The sequence below is a fragment of the Scleropages formosus genome, chromosome 24 (genome assembly GCF_900964775.1).
Source record: "Scleropages formosus chromosome 24, fSclFor1.1, whole genome shotgun sequence".
NCBI lineage: Eukaryota > Metazoa > Chordata > Actinopteri > Osteoglossiformes > Osteoglossidae > Scleropages > Scleropages formosus.
In genome coordinates, this window is record NC_041829.1 from 12,727,467 (window position 1) to 12,752,254 (window position 24,788).

Below are 24,788 nucleotides of genomic sequence, written 5' to 3' on the forward strand. Positions count from 1 at the left end.
AATATAGAATGAAATCTGTATTATAAATACAAAGCATTATGAAATGTAGATTATAAGCATGAAACTGATTATGACTATAAAGTGATTATTATAGTATAAACTGTAACCCATTTCAACCTTCTTATTGACTGGTTACTCTAGACATTCACCATAGTCGTCGCTGTCAGGCAGGAGTCATATTAGCAGCAGAGGTAATATAAAAATGCCCCATGTAAGCACTTTTTCTACCTTGAATACCAATACAATTTGACGATGTTAACAATGTTGGTCATAACATTATATACATAATGTTGCTTCAATGTCGTTGCAATATATAACTTGTATTTGGGAAAAAAATCTAACTGTGTTTAACAGTGTATCATCAATGATAGTATGACTGATACAGAAATATGAAAAATGGCCCATCATTATTCATATCCTTTCACCAAACATTTTTCTTTGTGGGTGTCATCTTTCACTGCTCCAGTTGTTCAATCATCACTGATGTCCTGCCCAGCTCTTTCAGGGTGACAGGAGGTAAGGTATTTCTGTTGACATCTCATCTCCAAACACCAACGCTGCTGCCAATAAGGAGGAATGTAGAATTCAGTATTTTTCCAAAAAGAAAATATTCCTTTGCTTCTAAATGGAAAACAGAATCACATTACCTATGGTACTCATTCGCTTTACTTATGGTACTTTATTTGGAATATTAAGGAAACTTTCAAACTCAAATGAAGCTTTTTATCAAAGAAAACCAAAATAATATGATGTGGTACATTCCTTGTGCGCATTTGAAAGATGAAAGATGTCTTTCTTTTCTTGCTTTTTATGTTACGTAAAATAGATCATTTTTTTCTGTAGTTAATTCTAAGATGTAATTTGTACAGCAAAATACTAACAGGTTAGATTTCTCACACATATTTTTGCGCTTGAAGTTACCCCAACCTGGGAGGGCATGGTGACACAGTGGGTTGGGCCGGGTCCTGTTCTCCAGGGGGGTCTGGGGTTCGAGTCCCCCTTGGGGTGCCTTGTGATGGACTAGTGTCCCATCCTGGGTGTGTCCCCTACCCTTCCAGCCCTTTGCCATGTTAGGCTCTGGCTCCCTGCGACCCTGTATGGGGCAAGTGGTTTCAGATGGTGTGTGTGTTAACCCAACCTGAAGTTAATGAGGGATTGTGCTCAAAAATAATTATTACCCATTAGCTGCTGAGGCACTTTTTGTTGTGTGCAAGTAACTAAAATAAAAGTCCACTGTATGACCACTCCAAAATTATCATACTTTAGGCTTGCTTTCTGCATTCCTAATGGCTTTATTGATCTGAAGAACATCTGATACATACCTCGCTCGGTTTTCATTTTATACAGTAGGTACATTGTTAAAATGATTGTTCAGTTCAAATGGTACTTGTGAACATCCTATACATGGTTCTAATATAGAAATATATATTGCTTATTAATTTTACTGTAGAGGTGTTACATTTTACATCATACATGTTTTGCTTTTTTCGTGCAATTCATCCAAAAAAACACCCTGGGAAAACCTGTTTTCACTTTGCCCCAAACTGTCACGCTACTGCTGCTTGTCAGTATCTGGATGTATTTGGAAACAGCCTTGCTTGCCAGGTTTGGAACTGACATGCCTCAAGTAAAATGCTCTGTTTTTTTTTGTGGAAGTGACTAAAGTGTTCTTAGCAGCAGCTTGCTGCTTTTCCATCATACTTTACATAGGATCTGGCAGAAAGCTTAATTGTGGAAAAAAAAAAAAAAAAAAAGTAGTTTAAAAAGAAATTTAAAAAACTGGAAAATATAAATAATTTAATAAGTTTTATGAATGCAATTTGTAATTGTTTGCATGCCTTTCAAATTCATTAGCGAAGCAATAAAAGTAATACTTGGTGGGTACCGAATTATTTTATTTACAAATTTTTTTCCTATAGTTATCCTTGCCCTAAGCAACTAAAAACTAATGTGCTTTCTAAGAAGGGAAGGTTAAAAGTACACAAAGGATACAGAACTTAAGATTCTACGACGACACCTGACACCAATGTGTCACCTGAAAGCAGTATAATACATGATCAGTAATAGAAAAAGAAAACTCATAACCAAGTTTACCAATAATAGTCAGAGCAATAGGGCTACTGATAATGTAGTGGTTAGCCATGCTGCCTTTAGACCCAAAAGTCACAGGTTCAAATCCCACCTCTGGCTGTAGTACCCTTAAAAAAATACTTACCCTCAATTTGCTCCAGTAAAACTTCCCAGCTGTATCTGTGAGTAAATTCAGTTCAGTTTATTTTTATACAGTGCTCTTCTCACACAGTGACACGGAGCGCTTGAACACAGGCACAAGGCAAAGAAACAAATACATCCGTTCCTTTGAAGAAAAATATCAGCTAAATTAATTAATATAATCATACTCAGCTGCAAAATACACCATGAAGGTAAGAAAAAAAAAAAACCTAAAAAAAAAACAATAATTCAGACAAATTTTGTTTTTTTATTTCTTTCATTTTATTTACCATCAAACTGATAATTAATGGTTTAATCCAGGAAGTGATTTAACAATCTGACTTCGAGCAGCAGCTGCGCTGGGGTCATGTTTTAGAAAATAATCAGCTTTTGGTTAAACCCAGTATTAATGCAAATAAATGTGGAATTGCAATATTATTATCTTTTTGTATACTGTGGAATTTTTACAGACAGTTTTTTGACATGCGTTTTGCTACAATTATTACTACATATGAAGTCCTATACATTTAATTCTGACACTGATTCTTAATACTGTGGCCACAATAACATTTCTTTCCTTTTTATGCTTATGTGTTCTGGCAGTTGTTATCTGTCTCTGTATATCAAGTTATTAATCACACAGGGCAGATGTCACAGGTCCTCATACATCGTACTCTGACAGTCCTCTTTTTCTCAAAGTACAATTAGCTTCTGATAGCTTACAGGCACTTCATCTCTCCAGACACCAGCTCTAAATGAACATACACTCCCATGCACCGTACACTTGAAGGGCCATGTGGTGTACTTTGCTCCGGGGCCCAAACTGTGGGGCTGCTGACAGGCGCTGGGAAATACGTTTTCTGAACCCAGGCATAAAGTCAACCGCAGGGAGGAACCAACTGTGGAGCTGCAGAAAACCAGATAACCTGTAAGCTATTAGGAGCTTTGCGCATTAGGATCTGGTATACAAATCCTTGTCCTGGAGTCCTGCTACTCTGCATGCTCAGGTTTTTGCTCCAGGTGGAATAATAATTATTTGAAAAATGCTGAAAAATAATTAACAAAAAAATTGCTGTAGCTGCCAGTTAAACATGAGAGCCTTTAAAACCTATATATTTACAGCAGTGTAGGTCACGTGCGCTGAAATGTACACATATTTACTCATGGTTATTTAGATTTGCTTAACGATTTTTTTTTCTCGTAAAATGTATTTCAAATAATTGTTGTAAAATGTTAAGTGCAAAAAGTAAAAAGAAAACTATTACTAAAAATATTTATGTAAAATATCTCCAGTTTGATAATCTTTTCTCCAATAATTACATTTATATTTACCATAATAAAAATGAAACAACAATTAGTCGTTTTATCATCCAGAGGCTAGTAACTACTAGGCAAGGATTATTTGCTCCTGTTAAATCACTTCCTGGATTAAACCATTAATTATTAGTTTGATGGTAAATAAAAAGAAAGAAAGAAAAAAAACTAAATTTGTCTGAATTGTTCTGTTTTAAGTTTTTTTTTTTTACCTTCATGGTGTATTTTGCTGCTGAGTATGATTGTATTAATTCATTTAGCTGACATTTTTCTTCAAACAGATGAAAGATTAAATCAAACATGAAATTACCATGAAATTTGTGGATGATGTTTTGCCATATTTTGGTTTCTGCTGCACACAGGGAAAACCCTGTTCACTTACTGTCAGTATGATTTTGCACACCCAACAATTATTTCATCTGCAAAATAAATGTAAAAGCCTTATCAGAAGGGCTACTTCTTATTCGATGTAATGGATGTTATTTGTACGTTCAGTCGCAACACGTAATGCTTTTTAAACCAGCCGAAAAAAATACATAGATAATTTTAATATCAAAATTAAAAAAAAAAAAAAAATCAGTGTTTTGGTGATGCTTCCCAGCAATCAAATGTGGACATATATATATAATGAAAATGTTTCTGTTAAAAATATTTACAATATTTGCACGGGCTATTTAATAGACAAGATTAATTAATTAAAAATTGTTCTTTCTACAGCTGACTCCCAGCTGAAGAGTGTTATTTGCCCACTAAAAAGGCATTTCTGAAGGTTTGATTCCTTCAACAGAATTGATTCTCTTTTCAGCATGTAGCACGACATAATTCCTTAGTTACATCTCCATCAATCTTTTGAGGCGAGCGAGTAAGCCCATCTTTCACGGCCCTTGTGCTCTTCTCTGGTTGAGCTGCGAAGCTCCCGGCCCCTCGGTGACACTCTTGTCTGTGGTGAGACAAAGCAGAGCAGAGACACGCTGAGTCCACAAGAGAAGCTGGACTCCATATCTGCCATGTGCCCCCAGGCCACAGAGCTGTCCATCACACAGCACAACCCCACTGCCTTTCATTCCAGCTCCTTTCAGACGATGTCCCACATGGTATTTCCCACGATCGCACAGAAGTATGTAAACAAACACGCAAACACATGATCCCCAGCATACGTGAAAAAATTATTACGGCCAGCCTAATCTACGCACACACACAGCAGGCTTGCCGATACACGTGCACATAGACACAGCAATCAAAATGCTGCTCGCTTGTGCACATGCTTGTGCACACGTGTGATCAGACCCATACCTCCCGCCTCCTTCTGCGGGCTTAAAAACCGGGCACAGGCAATTTTGACACGGCATGAGACAGGTAAACACGGCTAATGTAAGCCTGCTATGTGTCTGCCATTCCTTTGCCTTATCTCAGCCGTCTCGCCTCCCACCTCCATGTCCCCGTGAAAAGGAGGGCTCTGCTTCTGTTGACATTCTCTCACTCAGTGTTTTGTTCATCTGCTTCCTGAAGATGCAAACTTAGCCACCATCACTTCCACATTTCACTTGGCTGATATCCCTTAACTTCAAGAAAGGTGGGGGTTAGTATATCCTACTTTGTTTATTTTATGTAAAGTCTCAACACTCTGGTTACAGCCTACAAGACCATCGATGGATCTGCTCCTCGATACCTACAAGACCTGATCGCTTGCTATGCCCAACTAGACTGATACGCTCCTCCATCTCTGCCTGCTTGGTGGTCCCACACACAAGACATAAAAAAACAAAAGCACAAGGTTTTCGGTGGTGGAATGGCCTCCTCTCACTCAGAACTGCTGAATCGCTCTCTATATTTAAGCTGGATCTCAAAACTCTGCTCCTTCAAACTCACTTCTCCCCTGATCTTCTATCTCCTTGAAATCCAGAGCATATGGTATACTGTTCTATATAGTGAGACAGATTTTGCTGTAGTCAACAGTCACATGCCTGCTTCTAGATCTCTGTCTGTTGGCGTAATGCACTTTTGTATTGTTTGCTGAGATGTACATTGCTTTGAAGAAAGGCATCTGTTAAAGGAAAAAAAATGTAAAATGTAAATGTAAGTAGAGGGATGTGGTGGTGCAGTGGTACGGTGGCGCAGCGGGCTTGACCAGGTCCTGCTCTCCGGTGGGTCTGGTGTTTGAGTCCTGGTTGGGGTGCTTTTTGACAGACTGGCATCCCATCCTGGGTGTGCCCCCTCCCCCTCCAGCCTTGTGCCCTGTGTTGCTGGGTTAGGCTCTGGTTCGCTGCAACCCTTTAGGACAAGCGGTTTCAAACAGTGTGCGTGTAAATGTAAGTATGACTTTTGTTGATTTTTAGCATGGTGGTTGAAAAGCGCTTGTTATATAGAGGGTGCAGACATCCCACTGGCTCTTGGCCATCTATGCTGTGATGACCCAGAGTCCATCTGGGTTTGCTATGAGGTACTTGCTCATCTGTTCCTTGATGTTGTTGAAAAGGGATGCATGGTCCTGATGCACCCTGGCAATGACTGATACTGTCTTAAAAACTCCATAGAAATGCTGAATGTTGAAAAACAACACATGAGGTATCCTACTGAATTTGGATCTTGGTGGAAAGTGATTTGAAGTCCACCAAATATTAAAAAATGGAAATGTGAGAGTGGAGAGCGGTGGTGCAGTGGGTTTAGCCAGGTCCCATTCTCTGGTGGGTCTGGGATTTGAGTCCCGCTTGGGGTGCCTTGCGGCAGACTGGTGTCCTGTCCTGGGTGTGTCCCCTCCCCCTCCAGCCTTACGCCCTGTGTTGCCAGGTTAGGCTCCGGTTTGTCGGGACAAGCGGCATCAGCCCGTGGGTGAAATTGCGAGGATGGGTATACTGTTTCTGGGTGAGTGTCCATGCATTATGCAATATTAGTTTTGTGTACTTATCTTTCACGGGAACCCGAAAAAAAGAAAGAGTTTTAAATCCAGTCTCCTCAACCATGTTTTGACAATGGAGGAAAACAACGTTTGATGCATCCATGGACCTGGTAGTTTTGGTCAGTGTGCAGGTGCTGCCCTTTAGCAGTACTTTGGAAGAGCCGATCCAACACCCGAAGGGCCTAGCAGTGAGGTTGGGACATGAACATGCACTCTCACACACACACACACACACACACACACACACACACACACACACACACACACACAGAGATGTTGACAGGCCATTCCGTAAGTATGAGCAGGCAACACAAAGCTGAGGGTCATGGCAAATTACAGCAGGGATACCACTAAACAAGTATTTAAAACAGGACAGTGGTTGGAAATAAGATAGCAGAGTTCACACAATGGACCAGATGGAGCAATAGAGCCGAACAGATATTAAATCTCAGTATTACCAAAGAGTCCTATAAATTTCAGTTCAAACAGCTGCAATGTTAGTGTGAGAGTACTGAATGCAGACTATGCCGTTTGAAGGTTTCAAGTGTGATTTTTAATAACGTTACAAATAAATGAAATGTAATGTCCCAAATTGTTTGTCACAGCTATTTATATTTGTTTCATTACACATGAATTTACAGTAGATGTTTTCTGCAATGGAAACGGGAGCAACAATTAAAGTCGCAACAAAGCAATCCAGATATTGAGTCTCCAGAATCATGTGTCTGCATCCCAATCTCTCCCTCTGTCTTTTTGTACTTTTTCTCTGAGATGTACATTGCTTTGAAGAAAATTGTCTGCTAAATGAATAAATGTAGATGCAAATATAAATGTAAATGAGTCCCCCAGAGCTGCACAACACAACACTGGTAAGGTTCACATGTTCATCATACGCCAGTGGTGTGTGTGTGTGTGTGTGTGTGTGTGTGCTGGAACCATAACATTTCATATGAGTTGCAGGGTTGGCACTTAGAGACAATTCTTCCACTAAATGTCTAAAAAACACACTCACGCACAGACACACACACACCGTCCTTAATGGAGGATTGCAGAGTGAACAGTTGTGATTACAATACCATACGGAAATTTTTTCTTCTATACACACTGATTCAGTGTCACTCTAACTGTAAGAGCTGAACTACATTTACATTTATGTTTATACTTTTGGCAGAAACTTTTCTCCATAGCAACATACAGCTCAGAGTAAACATAGTAAATGTTTAGTTTAAAGTAGTAAAAAACAGAGTAAATAAAAGTCTAATAAACTAAAATGCTTGTCAAAATATTCTTTTAGTAATTCTAGCATTATGCAATAACTTTAATAGTTCTAAGGTCATGCAGACACTTTGAGTCCAAAAGCAATAGCTCTAACCAGTACGCTACCAGTTGTATGACAACATGGTACAAAAAAGATGTGTGGTTTCATATTAAAATTTAACTATATTTCTATCATTCGTCACACAGAAAATCACCATTCAAGTTTTTTCCCAAAATATAAAGAGTAATATTATGCATGTGATTAAATGCAGCAATAGATTCATTGTTCAGTCCTGCACTGCTAAACTTCCCTGATTTCGCTGTCGTCACTTATTTGAATAGGTACAACAGAAGCTATTTACAATTATGCCATAATGACATCAGAAATTTGCTACACATGAATATTTACTTACGACACGGAGCTGGGAAAAGATAGTGACATTAGCTTATCTTAACCACTATCTTAGTGCGTACATAATCAAGTGAACTTCTGTCATTGTTTAAAAATGCCAATTCATGCACAATTCCTCTCATGAGAATATGTTGCTGTTGGTACAGGACATATAATAACAATATATGAATATTATTGTGGGTCCTGCAAAAATAAGAATGTAGCTGTGTGAAAGTTCATAAAGTTCCCAGAATTCTCTGGTGAGGGAGGCCAGGTAATACAAACCAAAAATCGAATTTCTTTAACTCATGTGACTACCTCTAGCCAGGATGAACCATTAATAGACTCTGAATCAACTTTTTATTGCTGTAATTAGAAACATTGTTCTTATGCCACAAATAAACAATAAATTATTATTGCATTGATTCTTACTGCGGATGTTTATGTCATACACTTCTTTTTCCAAACCAAGGGAAAATGCTTGGTTAAGACACCCATTAAGACTGAAGTGAAGCTGATGGAGAACCTGCAGCAGCTGTGCGCTCCGACCCCCCTTGGCGCCACTTTGGCCTGCGCTCGCTGGCACAATTGTGGCGCACCCTGCCTCAACTTAATTACAGTTGGAAAAGTAATTTCCTAAAGGCTTTTTTTGGAATAAAAAATTGTAAATGTAAACAATTACATACATGTTGTTAAAAAAATAAATAAATTTCTGGTATATTTTTCAGACATACATTGTGTCACTAAATATAAAGCAAAGGTGCATTAAAAAAAAAAAAAGTCTTCACATTTTCTTAATACTTTTAATGAAACAACACCAGGCTTCATATACGTCGAATTCAGTTCTTCATAGAACTTTGTAATATTTGTCCTTTAACATGAAAATGTATGCTGCTTTTCATTTTTCATTTGTTAACGGAAAAACTTTTAATGACCATTTCTGATTTAAAGAAAAAAGCCTCATAAATTATAAATATTTTAGCATTTTCATTACTATTTTCAGTTTGTTTTCATTTATATAAACAAGACGTGATTTTACGTGCAGAAACTGAACAACTACAGCATGTTTCCTCGTTTTATTCAGTTCAACCTTATGAATTTGTGAATAAGGGAAGGAGCGGCGCAACCTCACAACATCTGTACCGTCATTTTTGGGCGTGGGGTCGGGTCCAGCTCAGTCAGTGTGTCGGCTGTTCATCTTGCATGTTCTCTGCATGTTCTTTTTCCAGTGTGTGCACGATGTGTGCGTATATGTGATGCCGGCGCTGCGCTCGAGTCCCATCCAGGGTATACACGCGGCCTCGCGCCAGTTCTTGTGGCACAAACAAAGCGTATTAGGACAAGCAAGCGGTTATGATTAGGGATTAATTATTAGGAAGTGATAAAAAAAGTGCCACTGAAATAGCGATAATTCTACTAAAATACACACTGAAGAGCAGACCCAACATTTTATTTGCAATCCTTTTGCGGATTGCCGTTTTAAACATACAGAGGTTGTTTTACGAAAGGATGATGTCGGTGGGCGCAACGCGGCAGACGGCCAATAAATTGCCGAATAACTGTGACAAATTCCGAGCGGCAGTCGCGTACCGCGTTATTACACCGCGGAGCGCGCAGCCGCGAGGCGCCCATTAATCACGTAGCGAACGGAGGCGTTCGGCGCCTCCGGGCAACCAGCTAAAGGGGCGAAAGTGCGCAGATTAGCGGAGAGCAACGCAAATCAATTGGCGATCATTTGCTCAGGAAAGGTTATAAGGACAAACATTAAGTTATTAAGCCGTAAAATACTGTAATTTTGGCACGCACAGCTCAATGAGCATTCAACGAGGCGCGTTATCCTGATATTAATTTAGTTTATAAAATCGCGAAGGGTCTCTGTGCTGCTGGTGACGATGTTTGAGGCGCATCTTGACTTGAGCGTTTTTTCTTCTCCTTTCCATCTTCTTACAAGTCTTCGGAAAACGAACCTGCTGCAGTTCGGCACCAAATTCTAACACACGGTGTTTATACATTTTTGGTATTCATAAAATGTCGTTTGTCTGAAGTAATTCGTCTAAAAGTGAGCCGTCTCTAAGCGGGAGCGACGAACCTCATTTATCTGCCCAAATTATATGAGAAAAATGCACCTTCTCGTGCGCTGAATATATCGGCGAATAAGTGGAAAGGAATTAACTGTACTTAAGAATCACGTCTGCAACTATGTCTCTTTCTCCTAATCATACTGTAAACATTGTATTTTCTATGAGATGTACGTCACTCTGGAGAAAAGTGTCTGCTAAATTTATAAATGTAAATGTAAATAGTATGGCGGATGTGCAGGGTACCATTAATTAAAGGATGGATCGCATTTAATTTTTTTAAACGTGATTGAAATTGTCGGGTTGCAATCTGCATCATACCATTAGAGAAATATCAAAAATATTCGAGCAATGATCGCCGTAAAATTAGACTTGTCGAGAAGCAATCAATGTATTCAACGAAACCAGAAATAATGCACATTGTTGCGAACAACGATTCGTGCGAAGAAGTTAGAAAACGGTGGAAGAGAAACAAAACGGGATCGAATTTAATAAAATGCAACGGCGCAGACTGGAAAAAAAATGTAACCATGTAAATTGTGTTTTATTATTAGTCCACTTCATTATGTTAGGGAAGCTTGATTCATATTTTATAAGCTCCACATTCAAGTAACAGATCGATCGGATGCGTGTTGTTTGTTGTGACGGGACCCCACATTTCGGATATTAATTAACGCTTTTATTTTGGGACAGCTGGTGTCTGCGTCGGAGCTAACGCTGTTATTCCTTTTTCTGTTATGGTAAGAATCAAATTTCAGTATCAACCATTAAAAGAAAAAACAAGTAAGTGATATGCTTTCACATAATGAAATATTTTGTATGCATTTTTAATTTCCTCCCAACGTTACAAATGATGGTAATAAGCTGTAATAACACTTCCAAAAAGATTGTGTACACTATCATTCAAAAATTTACAAAATACTACTACTTCTACAAAGTAAATTTTTAATATGGTTTTCGTAGTGTTATTTTTCTTATATTACAGATCCTTTTTAGACGTTGAACGATAATAAAAGTGTATATCTCCCCCCGGCCAATTATAAAATACATTTTAGTCAAGTTTGAAGAGTCAGTATACACCGCATCAAGCACATATATCGGCACAGTAAAGGAGTTTACCACTGCTGAATACCACTTCTTACCCGTTCACTGACTAACTCGCTACACTTCAAAACATCTGCTTAACAGTTATCTCAATAGATTTTATGCAACCGTCATCAACAGTGCTAATACCCTTTTCAGCTACATCAGAGTTATTGCTATGTAATTTAAAATGCACACATAAATCAAAATTAAGAATTCTATAAACACATTTAAATTATTTTGAAGTGCATCTTTGTTGCTGTAATAGTCTCTTTTAATCTGTTGTTGCACTATTCTTACTGTTCCCTCTTGCTAATCCCCAAAGTTAATAGTTTAAGAGATGATAATATAACACGATGATGAATATGATGACAATAATAACAACAACAACAACAATAATAATAATAAGACTCGTCATCATCATCGTCATCAACATCATCATCATCATCATCACCGTTCCTTACTGATGCTCTTACCTGATAGACAGGAGGAATCACGTTTCATGTTACATCCGCCTTAGTGAATTCGTAACAGAACGTACCTACGTGTTAATATAAGTACCTCGAAATTTCGTGCGTGTCTCTTTAAGGAAAGGGCGACGGCTCGGATCCCGGCCTATTCGCTGAGCTCAGCCAATGAAATTGACGAGTCCCACGACTTTAGCGCCGAGGGTTTATACCTGCTCAAAATAATTTGCGGACACAGTGCGGAAGAGCGATCGCAGCCTTTTTTTTAATTACTGCTCATGGAGGGTGATCCGCGTTCCACGGTTAGATGAGATGAAGCCACGCAGATGCCGCCTGCACGCGCTGCAACTCGCGTGAACACGGCGAACTGCGCTGCGGAACACAGACGTCTGGCATCGACGTAGCGGGTCGGCTTTTTTCGGGAACTTACCTGCTGCTGCGTGGGGGAGAGGGTCGCCTTTTCGCGTTTCCATCGAGAAGTTCGCACATGACATACCTGCTGCTCGTCATTGTGGTTTCTCTTTTTCTACGTCCAAGTAGTTTATGGCAGTGCGTGGATATTTACTCGGTGTATCAGGTCATGTGCTTTTCTCTGGTTTCACGCGCGAAATTTCCTCAGGTTAATAGTTATACCGGCGGAAGACAGTTTAATTAATGGTTGAAAATTTGCGCAAATGAACGCAAACATTTTCGTGGCCTTCGTCTGGGATTGTCATTTATGAATATTGTTACTTTTAAAGAGTTATAATAAGGTCGAAGTGCAGGGGAGTGCCGGCGGGACGGAGAAATCATCATCATCATCATGGACACGCGCATAGAGCACACCGGGATTGAAGATGCAAGTGAGACTCATCCACAGCACGAGCCCATCAGCTTCGGAATCGATCAGATTCTGAACAGCACTGATCAAGCGGGCGGCTGCATGCTGCCGAACCGAACCGGGGAGCAGCAGGACTGCCAGCTGCCCTCCGCTATGTACGGCGGCGGCTACGGCGGCGTGTGTAACCAAGAATGCTCTCTGGCAGTCGGGCTTGCGGGCTCCTACAATATGAACATGAATATGAACGTGAGCATGAATATGAATATGAACGTGAACGTACACTCGGGCACTGCCGGAGGGGTGATCCGGGTCCCGGCCCATAGGCCCTTGCCGCCTGCGCCCCATCCTGCGGCGGCTGCTCATCACGCGGGCATCGCCACCGGCATGTCCACGGTCCCAGCCATGTCCGCTCTCGGACACGTGGGCAACTTCACGTTCCCCTGGATGGAGAACAGCAGGAGGTTGGCCAAAGACAGACTAACCGGTAAGGTTAATGCCTTCCTACTGTAACTGGGGGGAAAAAAAAAAAAAAAAAAAAAAACATATCATTGAACTAAATTATCCATTGCCATCGGATATTAGTTGCTGTATTGTTGTGTCCTACTTCAATATATGCATTTCCATATTTGCCAACTTCAGATTATTATTCGATTTAATTCTGAAATAGATAGCCAAGGTTGTAAATAATCAACTGATTTTTACAGACATAAACGCTTAACTTAAGGTCATTTCTATATAATAATATTAATAAACGGTTGAAATAAACACATTTTAATTGAAAATTAAATTGAAATTTAATTGAAAAGGAATTTTACTTAAGGGGGGAAAAAAAAGGACGGACCAAAACCTTGCCGGTAATAAATTCGGAACATGTCATGTGACATGTTTACTTTTGCAGCTTTTTTTTTTTTTTTTTCCAACGAGCATGGAATATCTTCAGTCACACTGCGGTTAATACATATAAAATGAAACATTTCCATTTCCACCAGAACTAATTTTAAAGCGATGTAACGCAAAAGTTTTTTTTTTTTAAAAAAAAAAGCAGTAATCTGTTTGTGATTTTAATAATGTTATAGAAAACATTTATAGCAACAAACATACGTTCGGAAGCAGTAGTGGACCTTTCAGGCACTGGAGAGACCAAGAATGCATGATAACAGTTATACTGTACAGTGATACACATTATTATGTGTGTGTCATAGTCGTTTTGTTTTATCGGTGTGTAGTGTCTCTATCTTAATCGTTTTTAAATAAACACATTACTTAGATATATATTAAAAAAATCAGGCCGTGTTTTGTCGTTCTTCCAGTGTTGCTTAAAAGGAAAACACTTTTTCCATTAACTTGACACAAATGTATTAAATACAGCCACCTAGTAACACTCAGGTGTAACACACGGGCCTAAACTGCTACATTTATTTTGGGATTTGTTGTACTTGCGGAGCCCCTTCTAAAATCTTTACGTTTACATCATTCCAGAAATCTGAATTCTTTTATTTTTACACAAAAGGTGCACACTTCTCCTGTGAATGTCCTTCGGAACACTTGACCACATTCGCAGAAATATTTTTCCTTTATTTATTTTCCATTGTTTCGCAAGCAAATGAGTTGTTATAATTAATACATTTTCGCTGTTTATTGGGGTTTTGTGACACTGGGCAAGGTTTCTGAAGACGTACAGGTAAAAATTCCAAGTATTGTAGTTTTGTTTCCATTTTTCTATTTTACTCTGGCAGAATATGATTGTGCAGTGCGGCGCACACAAATAACATGATTCGCAAAATCATCACACTGCACCAAAAAAATGAACACAAGACGCAAAACACGTCGTATTGGAAATGTGAGTTTTCCCAGAAGGAACAGGTCCGGATGAAAATAAAAGGATCTCAGAAGAGCGCAAGATGTTACGATGATGGAATAAATAATTTACGGGGACTAAGAGAATGTGATGCTATTAAACCCTTTCAGACAGGAGGTGACGATCGCACCCCACAGCAAAGCACTTTAAAGCCAAAGTGTCCTCCCTGCCCTCTTCAAACCCCACACCTGTTCCGCTTTCATCATTCCCACGCGTGTTCAGGTTCAAGTGCAGGCGGTTCGGCCATACAGACCGAGTAAAGGGCGCGCACAACCATGTTTTACAGCGGTGTTCGGATGGGGCGAAGAAGGACTCACGGACAACAATCATTACGAACATTTTTTTTTAAAAACACCGACACACAGCGAGAAATATAGGTGCAAGCACAAAGAAATAACGCTCTCTATCCCAAAACCCCTTTCTGACATAAGTCTTCTCAGCCTTGTTCAAGCTTCTCCTTCCTTTTCCCCTCGCCAACACACTGACCCCGTTATATTCCCCGTGTGTTCCGGCAGCGGTTGAACACAATTCCATTTTACCCACAATCCAACTATTTACACCAAACCCATTTTCCCGCTCTTCGTAACGCGGTTCGTTACAGTATATTGAAAATGGCTCAAAATATTGTTAAATTCGTTCTAATGAATTTTTTTTAGAGTAATACATTTTTTTTTTTTTTTTTTTTTAATTGGCAATTGTACGCATTAATGCAACAGGCTAATAAGTTATTTACACTGTTGGTCATTCAGTTATGAAGAGTTTGCAGATACTTTCACCCATATGTTACTCTAAAGCTAATGCAGCTAAGGCAGTATGGATATTTCCACATGAAATATTAAAGAGATAGACTTTCCCATGAATTATTCATTTTAAAATGTGTGCTTTTCAATACACCAGCAATGCTCCCAATTATAAAGAGGTTCTTGTTTAAGCCGTTATATTCTTTTTTTTTTTATAGAAACAAATATATATTAAAAATGCATAACAAAATGAAATGCGTGACTTCCCGTGTGTGTGCATATTTTTTTTTCCTAAGGTAACTTGATTGGATTTTGGGAACTGATTACTGGATTTACTGTATGTCACACTTTGGAAATTTCACTAAAATATGATTAATTCTGAAGAGCTGGAGAAAAACTTAGAACTTTGAACCTAGGGGGATGCTCTAATATTTCTGAGAAATGCACAATACAGAAGTATTGCATATAATTAATATTACAGTATATATTCTGCATAGTATTGTTTTTTTATGGAAAATGTATGATATTCTGTATATACATACTGCTATGAGAGAGAGAAATTAGCTGAAAGCGCACAGTAACTATTTGGTGTCAGTCAGAGTTGATGTCTCACAGTGCCTGGGTGGTGTGAGAGAATGTGGTTTGATCCCTGCTCAGTATGTGTGGAGTTTGCATGTTCTCCCCATGTCTGCGTGGGTTTCCTCCCACAGTCCAAAGACTTTCTGTTCAGGTTCCCCCATAGAGTGTGAGTGACAGGGAGAGTGTCTGTTCCACTGATGTATGGATGAGTGACCCATTGTAAGTAGTGTATCTAGCAGTGTAAGTCACCTTGGGTGAATAAGGTGTGGGCTGATAAGACTACATAGGGTAGTGCCTGCTCTCTGGTGGGTCTGGGGTTTGAGTCCCACTTGGGGTGCCTTGTGACGGACTGGCGTCTCATCCTGGGTGTGTCCCCCTCCCCTCCAGCCTTGCACCCTGTGTTGCCAGGTTAGGCTTCGGCTTGCCGCGAGCCCACTCAGGACAAGCGGTTTCATTCAGTGTGTGTGTGTGTGTGTGTGTGTGTGTGTGTGTGTGTGTGTGTGTGTGTGTGTGTGTGTGTGTGGGTTGCACAGCTTTCACATAATTCACAGTACCATTTGACTTGCCCAATTTGAGCATTCTGCTCTTCTTAACATTGTTTGACAATTATTCCCAGATATGAAATCATAATTTTATCTTTAATATGAAGACTGCAGAGTGGCATTTTGAACTTTCTGTCAAATAATCCCAGTTCCAGTATCAGCCAAATAATAGTATTTTGTATCTTTACAAAAGATGTTTCACAGACAAGCACGAGACAGTGCAGCAAATTTTCTTTGGAGTCAATGATGGATTTAAGCAACTGTTTTATGATTAGATACTGTACTCTAGTAATGTTACTTAATGTCCTTGTAAATCTTACAAGTGTAACTGTACAACTACATCTTATAGTGCAGTGAATGCTGTTGCAGAAGCACTGATATTCACCATGGGAAAGAATAACACTCTTAGGATATAGTTAAGATTAAATGATTTTTTATGAGTTTATGTTTCTCCAAGGCAGCCTATTTTTCACATGAAGCTTTATATCATTGCTCACATGTCAGGACATTTGAGATTTCTGTAACGTCGGCCGCTTTGAAGCCGAGCAAAGTGTGTTATTTTTGTTAGAGGTCTTCTGTAACAATGTGTATGTTTATTTTGATGGGAAATAAGTTAATAGTGGCAGATTGATTTCTAATGAGCAATATCTCAGTGACAGGGTAGTTGGAAAATCGAAATTCAAAATTTTATCAGCCTCTAAGGTGGAAGATTGTTCAATGGAATTTGATGGCAGTTATAAATTGCGCTGTAACGAGTGAAGGGCAAACAGGTTTAAAGAGTCATGGTTTTCACTCTTGCATGGGTTGTAAGGCTTTACCTATTACAAGCTTATTATAATTTAACATTAATTTTGACTGTGCGTAAGTAATTACAGTGCATTCCAAAAGCATTGACCCCTTCACTTTTTTCACATTTTTTATGTTACGGTCTTAGGCTCAAATCATTTAAATTAATTTTTCCCTCATCAATTTACTCTTATCATGAGGAGAAAACAGGATTTTAGAAATTTTTGTAAATTTATTAAAAATAACAATATCATGTAAGCAATCAGACCCTTTGTTGTTACACTTGAAATTTAGCTCAGATGTATCCCATTACTATTGATCATCTTTGAAATGTTTTGAAACCTTGTTTGGAGTCCACCTGTGTAAATCAATTGATTGGACATGACTTAGAAAGTGTGGGTTCAGTGGTGCAGTGGGTTTGGCTGGGTACTGCTCTCTGGTGGGTCTGGTGTTCAAGTCCTGCTTGGGATGCCTTGTGATGGCCTGGTGTCCCCTCCTGGGAGTGTCTCCTCCCCCTTTGGCCCTGTGCCCTGTGTTGCCAGGTTAAGCTCCAGTTCACTGCAACCTCACTTGGGAAAAGTGGTTTCGGACTTGTGTGCGTGTGATTTGGAAAGGCAAATACCTGTCTATATAAGGTCCTGCAGTTGATGTGTATCAAACCAAAGGCCAAGCCATGAGGTGAAAGGAATTGCCTGTAGAGCTTAGAGATTGGGTTGTGTTGAAGTACAGATCTGTGGAAAGCCACAAAATTCTGCACCATAGAAGGTTCTCAAGAGTATAGTGGCGTCCATAATTTTTAAATGGAAGAAGTTTGGAACAATCATGACTCTTCCTGGAGGTGGCTGCCTTGCCAAACTGAGCAATCGGGGAGAAGGACCTTGGTAAGAGAGGTGACCAAGAACCCAATGGTCACTCTGGGTGAAGTTCAGAGATCCTGTATGGAGATGGGAGAAACTGTCAGAAGGGCAACCATCACTGCAACGCTCCAGAGAGCTGGGCTTTATGGCAGAGTGGCCAGACAAAAACCTCTCTACAGTAAAAGATGCATGAAAGCCAACTTGGAGTTTGCAAAAAGGCACCTAAAGGACTCTGACTGTAAAGAAACAAGATTCTGTGGTCTGATGAAATCAAGATTGAACTGTTTGGCCTTAGTTTTAAGTGTTATGTCTGGAGGAAACCAAGCACTCCTCATCACCATCCCAACAGTGAAGCATGGTGGTGGCAGCATCATGTGTGGGGTTGTTTTTCAGCATCAGCAACTGGCACAAAGCAAAGACAACACAGGAGTGGCTTAGGGACAGCTCTGTGAATGTCCTTGAGTGGCCTTGCCAGAGCCTGGATTTGAACCCAGTCAGACAGCTCTGGAGAGACCTAGAATGCTGACCTGGAGTAGCTGTTCATGGATGGTCCCCATCCAACTTGACAGAGCTTCAGTGGATCTGCAGAGAAGAATGGCAGAAAATCTCCAAATCCAGGTGTGCAAAGTTTGTCGCCAAAGGTGCATGAACTAAGTACTCAACACGGGTCTGAATGCTTACATCTATGTGATATGTTTTTTTTTTTTATTTATTTTTATTTTTAATAAATTTGCAAAAAATTTTCTAAAATCCTGTTTCAACTTTGTCATTATGGAATTTTGAGTGTAGATTGTTTCCCTCATCAATTTTATCATAAGCCTTCAACATAAATATAAAAAAGTGAAGGTGGCTGAATGCACTGTGTTTTATATCTTGACGCACTTTTAAACTATAAATAACTTGCATCATAAGATCAGTCTGCACCAGTTTCACGTGTACAGAAATGCAATGTTCTTTCAGTGTTTCATGGTGCAGAAGGCTTAATGTGTCCACACATACTTTGCAATTTGAGCACTGTTATTAAAGGTTTAAATCAAATTTTACCTTGAATAAGAACTAGGAAACATCACTGCATTCAATATTATTAAATTACTGTACTTAGTGAGAGAATGGGACAACTTAAAATGTGCTTTATAGCTACCATATTAGCACTGATTTCAAAAGATACTGTATCTTCAACAAGTCCATATTTTGAAAAAATAAATGTGAGCAAGTCATATGGTATTTTTAGTAAAAATAAGGATGACCATTCTTTGTAAGGTGCAGTTTGCAGTATACCATTCTTCACCTGTGCTAGCTATATGACAAAGATTCCGTAAAATTGTCTTTATATAGCTGGGTTCCATACAAAAGAAAACTATTAAAATGGCTTAGAAAAATATGCACACTTTTTCACACAGTTAAATTAAGTAACGAGCGTTTTCTTTTGCTCAATGACATCTGGTCAGAGATTTTAGGATAGTGATGTGGACTTAGTGTCTCAAATACAAACGGTGGTCGTACAACAGTGGGACCAGTCTTAACATTTTCTGATGAACGCTATAGTATTAAATTTACATTAGCCTGGAAATGATGACCAATAGTGCACAAGTACAGTTTGAATGGCAGTGTTTGGATTCCCTTTTCATTTATCTGACACTTTTCTCCAGTAAGTTACCCACAACTGTTTACACATTTCAGTTACCTACAATTATTAGTTATATAACTGGGAAGCTTTACTGGAGCAATTTTTAAGGTAAGTATCATGCTCAAGGGTACCACAGCTGGAAGTGAGATTCAAACCTCTAGGTCCAAAGGCAGCAATTCTAACCATTGTGCTACCATCTGTCCTCTTTGGAGTCCTTTGGTTTAGTATTGATTTTGTACTATTATTGATCTAAAGCAATTTACAATCCTCAGATACTTACCAGATTAACACATTTATACAGCAGAGTAAGTTTTACTTAACGGACAATTTGTTTCATGAAATCTCCCCATTAGACAAAAGTCCATTATTTCATATGTGTTCCCAAATTAAATTAATGCATACAGTATATAATTAAAATGAACTTACATACCAAAATTATTTTTTTAATGTATGATAATGAACATACCGGCATTATAATAGTAACAAAAAAGGATTACTTCTAGCTTGCCATTTTCATCAATAACCGATTGATTGTCCAGTGCAGGATTGTGGAGGTCCAGAGTCCATCCAGGAAGCATCATAGCATACCATAATAGCAATGAAACCTCATTAATAAACATAAGATAATAAATTAGGTGAAATTATCAGGAATTTAATCATTTAATTTAATCAGTATAAATGTTTGTGGTATGAGGGGCTTAATATATACATGTACTGTCCTCCCACTAGCGGCCCTGTCACCATTCTCAGTGACCCGGCGTATTGGCCATCCATACCAGAACCGAACGCCACCAAAACGGAAAAAACCTCGCACCTCCTTCAGCCGTGTGCAGATCTGCGAGTTGGAAAAACGCTTCCACCGGCAGAAGTACCTGGCATCGGCTGAGCGTGCCACCCTGGCCAAAGCCCTGAAGATGACTGATGCCCAGGTGAAGACCTGGTTCCAGAACCGGAGGACAAAGTGGCGGTAGGCACTACACATGATGCAATGGAACACTTTATGCAGCACAAGGGTATTGCACCTTTTAACACAACTGGCATTTTTTCCCCTAGAAAATGTTAGTGTGTTTTCTTATAGGGTTCTTCGGGTTAAGTTACAAATTAGTACAATATTTTTAGATGTTCAGGTGTTTGCCGAGCCTTTTTAAAGACTGACATTCAAACCATTACAAGCATGTAATTAAGCAGTAATTAAGCACTGATGATGTCACCTCGACTGGTGATGAAATGTTTCCAGTCTGAATGCCAAGCTCAGCGAACACCTGAACATCTGCATCAACAACCCGAGCTACGAACACCATCGATCTTCTTTACCATTCCTAGTTCAATATTGTTTAAATTTATTTTTATGTAGTATCCTTCTCAAAAGAGATATGGCAAACTACTTAACTTTAAATCTTGTTATGGTACATTACAAAAACATGGTGATCTATGAATAAACAGAAATTTGTATGAACATCATAGAAAGACAGAATTTATCCTGTGAAACTGGAATAACTTGTGTGGAAAAAGACCCAAAGACAGCAGAGGACTGGTAATTAAAAAAAAACTTTTAAAGGTCATAAGAATTGGAAAAAAATATTTCAATAGCTTGACGCTACCTACAGCTATACAAATACCTGCTCAAACTGTCCTTGGAATAAATGTTCCTTGGTACCACAGAAGTGACTGGACAAGGTTGTTTTTCTCCATTTTCCTTCTGATTTGTATATTAAGCCAAGGTGGAAATTTAGCAGTTTGAAAATAATTCCAGGGTCTTATCAATACATAAACATTGTGAATAAACTAAGATCTGATGTCACTGTGCTACAAAAGATAATGTATAATACTAAGTTTTTAACTTTGAGGAACGGATCCACTATGAGACAAAATAAGAAAATTATGGGCTTAATAGAAAGGGGTGCAGTGGCGCAGCAGTTTTGGCCAGGTCTTGCTCTCTGGTGGGTCTGGGGTTCAAGTCCTGCTTGGGGTGTCTTGTGATGGACTGATGTCCTGTTCTGCGTGTGTCCCTTGCGCCCTGTGTTGCTGGGTTAGGCCCTGGTTTGCCGCAACCCTGCTTGGGACAAGCAGTTTCAGTCAATGTGCGTATGGGGTTAATTTGTTCCATGAGATCAAGTTAAGAGTAATTATGGAAAAAACATTCTGTTCGATGACAAAAAATGTGTCACCTAAACAGAAAACCGAAACAAAAGGTATTTTATGTGTGATACATTTATGGAAGCAATGTGACCTATAATGGAAAAATGCCACTGTACCGAATATCTAAGCCCACTACAAAAAATCAGTATATTTTCACAAGCTATTCTATGGGTTTTACATTGTATGGGACACTATGTGAGGAATGAGTACATTAAAATGTTTTTTGCTGAGAGCCATCTAACGCTGTTGACAGCAACTCATAACTCATTGAAATTGATTACATACTTTAGACAGGAATAAGAAGCTGGAAAGATTTCCTTGTTTGATGTGCTACAGACTAGAAGCCTGAGTTGCATGTAGTTAATATGGCTGTAAGGCTCATTACAGTGATTTTTATTCAGCTGCTCTTTGAGATTCAGACATCTGATACACAGTTGACAAATGTTTTCTGTAACGAAAAGAGTGTGTAATTCGATAAAAGCTCGGTAAATGTCTTTGCAGAAAGGGGGAAAAAGAGCCCCTGCATTTCAGTTGCTAATGCAAATGATGTGTGGCATTATTTATAACATTTCACATTATTTATTGCAGTAAGCTTCACATTCATTAATGTAGTTTACTTGTGAGGTTCACAGAAGATGGCAGTCAACTTTAACGATTGCGTACTGATAAAGATCCAGCATGGAGGTACAGTGGGTAGTGCTGAGCATATATTCATTCTCTGTTGTCTGAATTTGCATGTTCTTCCCATGTTCGCATAGGTCTCTTCCAACAATCGAAATTTATGCCTTTGAAGTGGATTGGTGACTGTAAAATTTTCCATAGTTTGAGAATGCGTAACTGCTATATTGCCCTAATATAGATATAGGTAAATGATTTTTGTTAGTTTATGGATAAAGGTGTCAGCTGAATATGACTTAATCATCATAAATATTTGAAAATATAAAATCAGTAAATGTGCTTCAATTAGGGACAGCTGGTAGCGTAGTGGTTAGCGCTACTGCCTTTGGACCTAAAGGTTGCAGGTTTGATCTCCAGATGTTGTATCTTTGAGTGAAATACTTCCCGTAAGTGTTCCAGTAGAATTACCCACCTCTATAAATGGGTAAATAATTGTAGGTAGCTAAACACGGGAAGTCACTTTGGAGAAAAGCGTCAGCTAAATGAATAAATGTAAACTTGGCTTTGCCAGTATTTTCATTAAAGGTGAGATAAGGTTCTGTGTAATTCTCATATTTATTTATAAGCACTGTGAATTCTCAGTGTGCATAAGCAAACAAATGAAACAATAATTGTGAACACATTTCATTCCTCTTCTTTGGAAATTCTGTACAATAATGGTGCTGATTCCTGGTGTTTGTTCAGAGGAGTATGCAGGGTATAACACTCGACCCATGAAAACTATGGCTGATTTTGTGAGAAAAAAGCAATTAGTACGGACACCTGGTGTTCATGGTTCAATAGAATTGTTTTCAACATGGGCTTGTCTTCCAACGAACTGTTAAGCAACATTCTTTGCAGTGAAAGGTGATTAAGGGATGAAGTACTGGCATGTCTATGTCAACTTGGCAGCACCCAAATCATATTCTTGAATGTGTTATAAAATGCTCACCAGAAGGCTGGTGAACTGTATAGCGAGCAAGAAGACTTGTTAATTGTAAGCATCTCCACTGTATTTTAAACCCCTGCAGCTGTTAGACATAAAAAAAAAAAAAAATTTCTTGTATTGTGAAAAACATGCCAGAGAGTTTTATCAGCAAAACCAATACGTTATTAGAGGGAGAAAAAGCTTAAATAACCCAAATTTTTATCTAATTGTGGTTTTATTGTAGTGAATAAAGCTACTGCCTTTGGATACACAGGTTCAAATGCCATTAATGCTGTAGCACTTGCCCTACATTGCTCTAGTAAATAATTACCCAGTTGTATAAATGGGAAAATAGCTGTATGTAGCTTGACATTGTGTCACTTTGGTGAAAAGCCTCGGGTTAATGTTTCTTGTTTCACAACTCTTGCACTACTAGGAGGCAGACTGCAGAGGAGCGTGAGTCAGAGAGGCAGCAGGCCAATCGACTGATGCTGCAGCTCCAACAGGAAGCCTTCCAGAAGACCCTGGCACAGCCCCTACAGTCAGATCCACTCTGCCTGCACAACTCCTCCCTGTATGCCCTGCAGAACCTGCAGCCCTGGGCAGAGGACAACAAGGTGACATCTGTCACCTCTGTAGCATCTGTTGTCTGACACCATCTGTCCCTGCTGGTCCGGTATCAGCTGGCCAGGCTCTAACCCCCCAGTCGCAAATGTCTCTGCAAGACACTCAAACTGATTTAGGTGCTCAGAGACAGATGTCATTGTTGGCTGACAGAGTATGGTATGATGTGAGAGGACTGCAAACATGTAAAAAACAGGAAAAATTGTGTAATGCACATATTTGTAATGCTTCTTCACCATCTTCTTGTACGTTACAATATGCACTGAAGGCTGTAGGTTTTGGGTAACTCCCAAAACACTGCTGGCCTGCCTACTACAATGTGGATTAAATCCAGTTCTCCCTAAAAGGTTTTATATTGGTTGCTTTCTTCTATTCTTTGTCATAACAAATAGAACAGTTATGCATATGGATGACTGATATGATGAATTTTAAGATAGTGATGTTATCTGTTTATTTTATACCACCAGAAGTATGAAAAAAAAAATTTTTGTAAAAATTGTTGCACAAAGTTTCAGTAGACACATTTATGTGATTAAAAGTGACCACACTGACAATTTGTGATGTGTGGTTTATGCTCCGGTGGAACATTTTTTTCAGGGTCTATATTGGGATCATTACTCGAAACCACATAATCAATATTTATACATTTTATGGCAGTTACTGCAAAGTCAGTTGTGTTTTATTTAGCAGAAGAGCAAACATCACTGAGAAAAGGTAAAATTCAAATTACAATTGTAATTCTAATAAGCCCGACAAACGTTTGTTTTGATCTAGTTGATGTGTGTCAGAGAAACATGGGCACAGTAACTAGACCATACAACGTCCACCGTTGGCAATGTCCAGTTGGAAGGGGGGCAAGAAAGTCAACAGTATACATATCATGATGTAATGTTCTGTTGTGATGTCTCATTAGTGTGATGAAAATGCATCGCAA

At 39.0% G+C, this 24,788-nt stretch overlaps 1 protein-coding gene across 1 annotated transcript; it reads left to right on the plus strand.

Annotated features, from left to right (window-relative positions):
* The first annotated feature begins 11,966 nt into the window (after nucleotides 1-11,966).
* Nucleotides 11,967-23,958, plus strand: LOC108918874 (T-cell leukemia homeobox protein 2-like). The gene is made up of 3 exons (XM_018726479.2): nucleotides 11,967-13,001; nucleotides 20,236-20,473; nucleotides 23,667-23,958. The coding sequence occupies exons 1-3, from the start codon at nucleotides 12,500-12,502 to the stop codon at nucleotides 23,881-23,883; spliced, it is 957 nt and encodes a 318-aa protein (XP_018581995.2). The 5' UTR covers nucleotides 11,967-12,499; the 3' UTR covers nucleotides 23,884-23,958.
* Nucleotides 23,959-24,788: the final 830 nt, after the last annotated feature.

Bases quoted from the DNA above. Each gene is read 5' to 3' on its own strand.
- LOC108918874 (XM_018726479.2), top strand. From the start codon at position 12,500: ATGGACACGCGCATAGAGCACACCGGGATTGAAGATGCAAGTGAGACT. The intron at 13,002-20,235 runs GTAAGGTTAATG...TCCTCCCACTAG, and splicing joins GGCCAAAGACAGACTAACCG to CGGCCCTGTCACCATTCTCA. The intron at 20,474-23,666 runs GTAGGCACTACA...TTGCACTACTAG, and splicing joins AACCGGAGGACAAAGTGGCG to GAGGCAGACTGCAGAGGAGC.